Source organism: Propithecus coquereli, unplaced genomic scaffold, assembly GCF_000956105.1.
Source record: "Propithecus coquereli isolate 6110/MARCELLA unplaced genomic scaffold, Pcoq_1.0 Scaffold261, whole genome shotgun sequence".
Classification (NCBI taxonomy): Eukaryota; Metazoa; Chordata; class Mammalia; order Primates; family Indriidae; genus Propithecus; species Propithecus coquereli.
In genome coordinates, this window is record NW_012148186.1 from 2,514,088 (window position 1) to 2,524,791 (window position 10,704).

General features: G+C 44.8%; 1 protein-coding gene across 1 annotated transcript in view; it reads left to right on the forward strand.

Annotated features, from left to right (window-relative positions):
* The window catches only part of STXBP6 (syntaxin binding protein 6 (amisyn)), a 248,733-nt gene extending 239,631 nt beyond the window's left edge, over nt 1–9,102 (forward strand). The window contains exons 5-6 of the mRNA XM_012647300.1: nt 2,508–2,665; nt 8,859–9,102. Of these exons, the coding sequence (XP_012502754.1) occupies nt 2,508–2,665; nt 8,859–8,882 (182 nt within the window). The 3' untranslated portion in view covers nt 8,883–9,102. The remainder of the gene's footprint in view (nt 1–2,507; nt 2,666–8,858) is intronic.
* Nucleotides 9,103–10,704: the final 1,602 nt, after the last annotated feature.

The following is a 10,704-nucleotide window of genomic DNA, read 5'->3' on the forward strand; positions in this document are numbered from 1 at the left end:
TTCCAGAAAAACAGATGTGTATAACTTTTAGGAGATCTTGTGAGTCAATTCCAATGGGAAAAGGCAGGTCTTGGCTATCTACCCTCTTAATTTTATGGCATCTAATTCTAATATTCCTTTGATTTCATGCAGCTATTCCTAGCTGTAAAGCTGAAGATTCCGTGCCCCATCTTTTCCCTGTCTTATGGTGGCTAAACTGTGGCTATATGTGAGGAAGCCGGAAAAGGAGATTTTCTTGTGCCCTTTCCCCACTCCCCTGCACCTTCCAGTCCTTTTTCCAGCTTCCTGTACCACCCCATTGGCCTCTTCCTTCTTGGGAACACTTGACTTGCAATGTGGCATGGGCAATAACTCTTAATTTACCAACAGAAGTACCTTGAGGACAGACATGGTCAGGCGTTACCTTGGGAAATAACCTGTCAAAACCTGTCTGTAGGCGAGTCTGCCCACAATGTGTCATAGTGATTGCTTCCCCAGACCAACACTGTATCTGCAAAGAAGAAGGGACAGAATAAGGAAAGTCATTGGAAAACCAGGTTCCTGTGCTAGCCATGTCATTGTCCTGGTGATAAAGTCTTGTGCAAGGTTCTTAACCTCTACTAGGCTCAGTCTTCTCAGTGGAATTGTGACAATCAAATGACATAATATTTATGAAGGTGCCTTATGATTGCAAAATGCTATTCTCATGGCAGGCAGTGGTGGTTGGCTATCATCATAGTCATGAATATAATGTGAAAGCAAAAGGGGACTAAATGTTTCCTCCTAAATCCATTCTGAAGACCCTGACCTTGCATTCCAACTCTTGCGCTCAACCAGATTTCTCCAGGGCTGCATCTGCTTTGCTCCCTCTTCGTCTGTGCTAATTTATCCTGGTTTATGTAGTGCTTGATGCAGTTGAGTAACACTAAGTTAATTCCATTCTCCTTCCCTTAGTGCATAGTTGAAGCCCTTGAAATCCACCCTTAAAGAAGAAAAATGGAAAACCATTTACTGAGTGCTTCCACCGGGCCAGGCACTTTCTTTATCTGAGATCCTTTCCCACAAACCACAGACGGTTCCCACAGAGGAGAAATTAGGAAGCCTTTGCAGCTGAGACTAGTGGAAATTGCATTTCTATTAAAAGCTGTCTGGCTAGATGTATCCATCCCAGGTACAAAGTTAAATAATGTCATAAACTTATTCAAAGACATAAGGCTATTATATAAAATGCCATTAAATATCTTCTACCCAATGTTAACAAAATACAGCTATAAATCTCCTTGTAGTCGTTTTGCAAGTTGCTAGTTCTCAGTGGGTTATACATCTGCAACTTCTGCACTATTGAATTTTGCTGCCCAGTCCTAGCAAATGAGATGTCAGGAATGCATGACCCTTTGAGATGTGATGGTTTCAACTTCCTTGGTATCATCACTCCTGAATTTAGGAGTGCCAGGTTTCTTCTAGGACTGGTTTCTGCAATCATTTTTTTTTTTTATTTCAGGATATTATGGGGGTACAGATGTTTAGGTTATGTATGTTGCCTTTGCCCCCCCCCCAAGTCCGAGTTTCAAGTGCGTCCGTCCCTCGGATGGTGCGCATCGCACTCTTTGTGTATGCATATACCCGTCCCCTCCTCCCCCTCCCCCCTGCCGGACATCCAATAGATGTTATTCTTATATGTGCACTTATGTGTTGATCAGTTAGTACCAATTTGATGGTGAGTACATGTGGTGCTTGTTTTTCCATTCTTGGGATACTTCACTTAGTAAGCCTTGCTAAAAATCTAAATATACAGGTACAAGAAGCTCAACGGACTCTACAATCATTTTTTACCTGCTGATTAAGTGTGGTGCTGAGGTTCCAGGCACTAGAGACCAAGCAAGGAGGCCCAACCATCCAAGCCATGGTACAGGATTCAAGGCTGGGAGACCGCACATCTGCTTTGAACTTTGAGACTAACTCACAACTCTTATGTGCAGCTATACATTTGAGGGTGTTACTTACTTACTGGATGAAGGGGTAGAGTGGAGAACAAGAGTTGAAAGGAGAATGAAACATTATATCGAGAAAAGTTCTGTGGCCCCAGTTTTCCTGTGGTAAGTTCACCTAACCCACAGGTCAAAAGGAAATGCACATAAGATATGTCTCATTGAACTTGTCCAATTCTGTGAACTTGTCAGAATTCTCATTTACCTTTGCAATCCAGGTCCCAAATCCAGATAGACACTGTCCTTTTGAGCCTCCCCAGAGAGCACACTGGCAGAAGGGAAACGTCTGGCCTGTCAGTGGTGGGAGTACACAGCAGCATTCAGGATTTGCCCAGGCCGTGCAGTCAGTGGCTGTTCTTCCTACAAGTGAGTCAGTCAGACCGAATCAGAAGAAATGTCGACTTGTCTCCTAGACACGACACTGAGGGCCTTTCCACGGTGTGACCTGCACTCCTCTTACAGGGCACTCCCTTCCGCCAGGGTCTGGTCACCGTAGGTCTGCCACGCCAGCTTCTGAGGCTCTTGCTTTCCTTCTTTCAGGAAACAGCATCCTCCATTCAGCTGCCGATAGCGTGACCAGCGCGGTGCAGAAGGCAAGCCAGGCCTTGAACGAGCGCGGGGAGCGGTTAGGCCGGGCAGAGGAGAAGACAGAAGACCTGAAGAACAGCGCCCAGCAGTTTGCAGAAACTGCGCACAAGGTGGGCCGACAGAGGGGCAGGGGTCTCAGCACTGGGCTGTCAGGGAGCTACGGTGCCAAGAAACTTTATTTCGGTATTTTCCATGATGGGAGATACAAAATCAAGCTTGTATTTTTTTCTTGGCCCCTTTATACAATTCCCATCTGCTGCTTACTAAATGCCAGAGTCATGAGAAATTTATTCTTGTACCTGGTTTCTGTAGTTATCTCTTTTCTGATGGCCTCATCCCTCTCTGACCTTCTGACCTTGGATCTTCAGGAAATGTGGACCATCTTTAGCTCCTGCCCAGGGTTCAAGTTTCAGGGCACAGGATGAGGGGGAACAAAAAGAAGTCAGGTCTTAGGACATCTGTCTCCTTTGGCCCACGCACGGAGGACTTCAGGCTGCTCATGCTTACTTTTCCATCCTGTCCCGAGTCTCCTATGCTATGTCTTCACCACGTGCCCAAGTCCCCGGGGCACAATGCGCCTCAGGGCCAGTTTTCCCTCTGAGAGGGGCCCCCATTGTTATTTCAGGGCCTCAATTCTTTAAGATTGACCAGACTGGTGCCAAGCTGCCAACAAGATTCCCTCCTGCCTCCGAACCCAGAGAACGGCGTTTCCCACGGGACTGAACGTGCACTGCGCACATTCGCACCATGGCTAAGAACTGTGCCTTTCAGAAGGGAAAAGGGGAGTTGTTATTGGCAGCCGGCTATCTAAGCAGTCAGAAACCAAAAGAAAGAGGCCCTGTTGTTCAGGTGATAAAGAGGATTTATTACTGTTCCTGTGCTCGGATCAAAGGGCAGTTCTCTTCTGGTTGGTTTGAATTTAGATTTCCAGAAACAACATCTGCTGATGACTTGTGTTGGCATGTCAGACTCATGATCTAGCCCTTCGGATACACTTTTCAGGTGACCTTTGGGGAAAAAAATTAATTGGCTTTAACAGAAACCCCACTTTTGCTGTTTAAACAAGAATGGATAACCTAAAACTTTCCACAGCTGAGCCAAGGAGGCCCCTCCTGGAGGTTCACACTCAGGCACAGCTGGGGATCGGATTTCAGTGGATGCTTCCTGCCTTCTCTTCCTGCATCCCCCTTGCACAGACCTGTCTTCTTGTCTCATTTATTCTCTATCATGCCAGGGTCCTACTGCACGGCTGCATAGGGGGCCCACTTGGAGTTCCATGGAGGAAAACAGGCCAGATCTGTCTGGAATTGCAGGCAGCTGTGCCGGAGGCCAGAGCCTCAGATTGCTGCGGCTGTTGCAGAGGGAGTGAGCTCAGTGTTAAGGTTTCCCTGTCCCTCCTCCCTTTGTAATACAGAGATAATGATGAGATGGAAATGCTAGAATTCATCAGAAATGTTAATCTTCATTTATAACAACAGTAACTTATGTGATTTGAATAGGGGATGGACAGTGGAAATCTGGGGAAACAAAATGTTGAGTTAAGGAAGGCAAGGCCTAAGGGAATAACTTTATAACTGTCTTCAAGTCTGGGGAGGGTGATAGTGCAGGCAATTGTTTTTCATGTCTTCCCACACAGAACAGAGCAATCAATAGTGCACTGAAAAAATTCTGCTAAAACAAGACTCCAGGTTAATGATTAAACCATGAACCAGGTTACCAAGGAAGACTGAAATCGCCCTTCCTAAAGTGCAGTAGACAATGCCTGGATGTCATCCATGGAGGCGTCCCTCTCAAAGGGGGTTGCATAAACACTGACTGGATAACCTAATCAGATGGCTGAATTCTTGGCCCTGGTAGCCCTGTTTCCCTCGTGTCGTAGCCAAGTTTGCTAGGTAGCTGGGAAAGCAATATGGTATAGTAGTTAGTATCTTGTGTTTGCATCCAGCTCTGTCGTTTACCATCTCGGTGACCTTGGGCAAGTGTGCAATTTCTCTAAGCCTCAGTTTCTTCATCAGTAAAATAGAGCTAATTAATAATAATAATACCTACCTTCTAGGGTGTTGAGAGAATTGAAGGAGTTCAAAGCTATTAGCACAGTGTGTAGCATGTATGCATTTGAATTGCTATTATTTATAATTATTTCTATAACAATCATTTCTGCTGAACCTGCCCTATTCAGTCACATCATGGGCACTGCGAGGGGCTGGAGAATCCTCACTGGTGCTTGAGTGTCCTGGGCACACGGATGGGGAAGAAGTGGAGGTGAAGATTTTGTGCCTTCCAAACTCTAAGGGAAAGGGGGTGAGAGGGCTCCCCGCTAAATGGTGATACCATCTAAACACAGAGCATCCTCAAAACAGGGCCTGTCAGAACAGAAACTTATGAGGCCACCAAAGGCAAAGAAAGGAGCCTCTGGCTTGACCAGGAGGAGGATCCATGCCAGGCAGTTACCTGCTTTCAGTAGAGAGGGACGAGGCGGGGCAGTTTGTATTTATTTTGGTTTCCCCTCCCGTAGGTGTTCTCAGGGAGTGTGCGAGGGGCTGCTGGTGTCTGTTAGTGCGTATGAGGGAGTGTGAGAGCGACCGTGTCATAGCCAGACTTGCAGTTTTCTAAATCTGGGATGTGTGCCTATGAATCACTGGCATTGGCAGTATTCCTAATGAGCAGGCTGACCTCTTTAGATAAGGTGTGACTATTTTCCCAGGGACTGGGATTCCTGATTTGGGCCCGCTAGCATAGGCAGGCCATGAAGAGGTCATTTCACCAGCCAGGTCCCAGCCAGACCTGCTGGTGAGGGGAGAGTTCAGAGATGGAACCCAGGCCTCCCCCTCCAGACAGGTGTGGCTCTGTAGATTCACAAAGAGAGGGCTGTGTTTACAAGTGGAGGCACAGGCATGTGGTAGAGTCCTGAGCAGAGAACAGCCATTCCAGGTGACAGTTTCTCCTAGCTCCTGGTTAAAAAGGGCACCCAAGCCCAGCTGGAGAGTATGGCACACCTTTCTAGATTGGAGTTCAAAAGGATCTTTGGCCTTCAAGCTTTTCCCAGGACTCTTGCAATGATCCAGGTACCAGAGTGAATGGATCACTTTTGTATAACCCTGCCTTCGAGATATGTGAGTGCTCGTCCTCCACAGAGCAGAAGGACAATGATCCTTCACCCCCCAACCTCCAGATCCAGTTCGCCTGGCTTGCGGAAATGTGGTCCCTTCCCGAGCTGTGGGCTTGGCACAGTCCCAGCCCTTAGGAAAGTGTACCTCAACCACAGAAGCAGGCCTGCTCACTTCACCCTGCCCCAAAAACCCCAATGTTATATTGTGTGCAGTGCTTTGACGGCCTGCCACGGGCAGTGAGTCAGCAGGCAAAAGCATTACCCACACCTAGGCATCCTCAAATGACATTTCTCGCAGAAAAGAACATTGATCTGCCTTGTTTTGCACAAGCCTACATCTGTGGGGGAAGGAAGCGAGCATGGCGTTTCTCTCACTGGGAGGGAATGGCTGTCTCTATCCATCCTGTAGTCAAGTGCTTCCCTTGGGTCTTTAGCCAGAAGTGACCTCAAGAACTCAGATCTCCTAAAGTATCTCCCTGATATCACTCATGATTTTTTTATTATCATTATTTAGGTGGAATGGGTTACATAGCATTGAAAGAGAAAGCTTCCCATGAGATATGAAGAAAACAAAATATATCAAAAGGACATTTTAAACTGCTTTAGAAACTGTGACACCTAAATTAATCCATCGGCATTTAGAGTTGAACACTTTTTTACAGAAATATGAGGAAGCTGAGGTACGGAGCAGCTGTGACTGTAGAGCTCAAGGTCGTACAGCAGATTCGTAGCAGCGGGTATCCCGACCTCACTGGATCCAGTGCTCTTTCTGCCCTGCCTTCCTGCCTTCCATGTTCTAAAGCTCCTAATTCCCAGGGAATTTTTGAAAAACTAGAATGATGCCACTTAACTTAGTCTGTTTAGGCTGCTATAACAAAATACCACAAACTGGGTAGCTTACAAACAAATTTATTTCTTACAGTTCTGGAGGTTGGGAAGTCTAAGATCACAGCACCGGCAGATTCAGTACCTGGCGAGGGCCTGCTTCCTGGTTCTTAGATGGCACCTTCTCACTGTGTCCTCGCATGGTGGAAGGGACCACGGTCTCTCTCCAGCCTCTTTATAAGGACACTAATTTCATTCACAAGGGCTCTGCTCTCATGACCTAATCACCTCCCGAAGGCCCCACCTTCTCATCCAACGCCTTAGGGGTTAGGTTTCAGCATATGAATTTGGGGGTGGGGGACATGGAACATTCAGACCATGGCAATACCTCAGGTAGCAAAATGTCCAATCCAGCTGTATTTCTGCAAAGCTTAGTGATCACAGCCCAGGGGCTCCTCTTAGGTCCATTCCAGATGCACTGTCGTGGCAACCAGGGTCTGCTTTGAGCAGCAGCACAATCACTGCTGAAGATTGATGTCAGTGAGTAAGTTGGCACAAGCCCATTAGTAGAAAGTTAACAGCTGAATGAATACCAGGACAGCAGCACTGATCAAATATTTATGGTTGATATTTATTATGCACAACACTTAACAGCTCTGTGTTGATTTGATGGTCTACGTTGCTGAATAATGTAGGAGAACTAGAGACAGAGCAAGAAGCGGGGGCCAAACAGTGGAGGGGCTCAGTGTGTGGCCAGGAGTGGCACAGATCTGAGGTAGAGCCCTGGCTCTGCCATTTGCACCAACAGTGTGGTTCCTGGACTGTAAACTCTTCGAGGTCAGGAGTCATTAGCCACCTCCACCCTTCTTGGCAAAAGCCCGTAGCACTCGGTGTGGCAGCCTGGGCATGCTCAGAACTTCACAAACACTGTGTCTGACAGTTGATGACTGTCAGCGTCAGCACCACAGCAGGTCTCTGGAGGTCTTCACTGCCAGACAGAACTAACTCTTTCAGCTGAGGTTTCCCAAGCAGAGATTAATCCACATGAGGGCTGGATCCACTGGCCTCTCCATCACATGCAGGCCTGGCCGGGGCACTAGTGCTTTTGCTGGTGGCCTAGCTGAGACGGCAGCCCCAGGGTTAAAATTTCTTTGTCAAGAAGTAATTAGGTCATTGAAGGCAGAGACCTTCTGAATAAGATTAGTGTCCTTATAAAGAGGCTGGAGAGAGACCCCCATCCCTTCCACCATGTGAGGACACAGCAAGAAGGTGCCATCTATGAACATCAAGAAGAGAGAGGAAGGACTCAGATTGCCCTGGGGTTTGCTGGAGGAAGGTTATTGACATCGTCCAGGATGATGCAGAGCACCACCGGGTGGAATCAGTGGGCTCCATCTTACTAATTCTTAAAAGGCAGATAGCCTGGTCGGGATGCAGATGACAGGGCTTTCTATGTGAGTTATCACCTACATAGAATCCCCTGTTCTTTGCTCAAAGGATTTCTGAGCCTCAGAACCTGAACCCCAGTTGTTCCCAGCCCCAGCCACGAGGATTAATCCCTAAACATGAGGAATTACAATTCAGCCCCTGCTTTGCCTTCTTTTCACATCAGTGTATGGGCTCCTTGGAAAAGAGCTGGCTAAGAAAAGCAAAGACAGATTTAATTGTATGTTCTGTACCTGCATATAATTTCCTTAAATACATCATCATGGGCTCCAGCTGGGCTTGGGAAATCATTGAATGATACAGTGGTATTTGATGTTACCATTTATAAAGATCTCACATTTCAATAGACCACCTTTCTTAAACACCAGTGGGGAAGGAATAAGTTAAAGTCTGGATTTGGTCTAGTGTTCGGCTTTAGTAACACAATTAAATTGTCAGGTACTTTGGACTTGGTAGAATGTCCAGGCTGGATGCGGAGTAGATTATTGCAGATTGTCTCTCTACAAGCTATTGATTTGCAATACTTCATGAGATGTCAGTAAATACTTACATTTTAGGAGTGTTGCTTTTCCTGGATAGCCAGTAACCTGGGAACCCCAGCCATTCCTAGGATAAGCTGCTCATTCTGCCTGTGCATTGGTTTTTCCAATTGTTCCTCCAGTGGGATGAAAGACCACACTGCATTCTCCCCCACCTGGACACGTACCAACAAAATCACTGTAAGCAAGAGTAACACATGCAATGTTAAATGAACTATTTGAAAACAGGTGGCATATTTACTAGGTGCCACTGTAAATAGTAATGGTGATCTGCCACACAGAGTAGAATCCTGGTGCTGCTTCTCACTGTGGATGTGGAGAGAGGGAACAGCACAGCGAAATCTCCCTGCTAATGAGGTCTTACTTTTCTCATTCTCTTCTTAGCTTGCCATGAAGCACAAATGTTGAGAAACTGCCTATCCTGATGACCCTCTTAAGAGAAATGGAAGAGTTTGTTCAGAAGTTTTTACAAGAATTCCGGACCTCCGCTTGCTTCTTTTTTTCCAATATTTGGACATTTAGAGTTTTTTGTTTTTCCTTTTCAAATGTTACTATGAAAGAAAAGGTGTTGTGTTTATACATTTCCCTGATGATCTTGCTAAGAAATGCTACAATAGCATCAGCTTCATTTTGGTTTTGTTTTTATTCCCCTGTGCGTGTGTATGTGTGTTTGAATGTGTTTTCCTTTTCAAAACAATTTTTTTGTAGTTTGAATATGAAATTTGGACCAAATGATAAACGGAGCTAGGTCAAAGATGGCAACATGTAGTTTTTCCCCTGATACTAAGCAGGAAGACATCAGATGTTATTGTTCCTGGATGAAAATAAAAGTCAAGCAGTGATTGGTTTCACTCATTCTCCTAGCTACTCCTAATTTGAAGGTTAAAATTCTGTGTTATGGAAAACAATTGGATTTATCATGGAAATAGCAATCTTAGATTTTGCCCTTTACATAGTAATCTTTTTGCATGAACCATCACCAGCATTCAAAAAAACAAATCAGAATCACAGACAGAAATCTGCTTTCTGAGCTACAGTTTAAATAGTCCTGCTGTTGCTTCCAGGCTGATTATTTGGAATTATCATATGAAGGATAAAAATTTGAGAGTAAAAACCTAAGGAAAAGCCTATTTAAAACCCTCTGTGTATTCACGGATGTTTGTCTCTTTTGTCATTGCCCCAATTGTGGTAGCTGCTATGGAAAGTTTGTATTTTTATCAAAAATTGATTTGCCCAGATAAAGGTCTGTGTCAATGATAATGTGAACACATACTACATTTAAAATCTTTTTTCTTGTCTTACAAAGTCGTGCCTATTTTAGAGACAACCTCATAATGTCCTTGGGAAAGGACCTTCGATTTTTTGGTATCTGAGTTTTTGGAGGTTTTGATGTTGTTATTGCTGTCTATTTATTTAATGTAATTTAACATGTGGCTTTCTTGACAAATTGCATTTGAGTATGACATAAAACACCACAGTCATGACACCTTTGCGTTGCAGGCAGATTAAATAAAATTGGTCACATTCCTCCTGATTTTTTGTTACAATAATACAGGGTTCAGAGTCTAGAAGTTTTGTTTCCTAGAATGTTAAAATGCTAAACTTAAAAAAGCTGTCCTTTTTCTTAATGAAAAAGGAGGCAGGCTGTGCATCCCAGGCACGTTGCAAGCCTCCCACTGCAGCACGTTGATTTTTAAGCTGCCTGAATCATCAAGACCCCTTCTGTTCCTTCCTATCCATTGAGCCAGTAGAGTCTATCTGTACTATAGCCTCTTACATAGCAGCGTAAGATGACTCTTGGATTATTAATGCTCATTTATAGCTTAAATTCTCCTGATAAAGCATTCCCAAGGAGACAGAAAGTCTATTGGGGGGAAAAAAATATTGTAGGCAGTGCATGTCAAAGGGAGATGGGACTTGCTGGAGACAAATTGCTGAATCCTCTTAGATGATCCAATTCAAGAAAACTCTGTAAAATTTATATAGTAAACTGTATAAGTTTAATATTTTGTACTTTTAGTGTCTTAAAAGTTTAAAGAAGGAACATGCCATTTGGTGAGTACCAATAGAAGACTATATAATTGCTAAGAAAAGCCCCAAATAGCACTCCAAACAGATTTTATTTGCAGACCTCTGTTCAGAAAACACACACACACACACACACACACACACACACACACACACACACACACAGAAATATTCATCTCCCCAAATTGGATTCTGGTTTCAG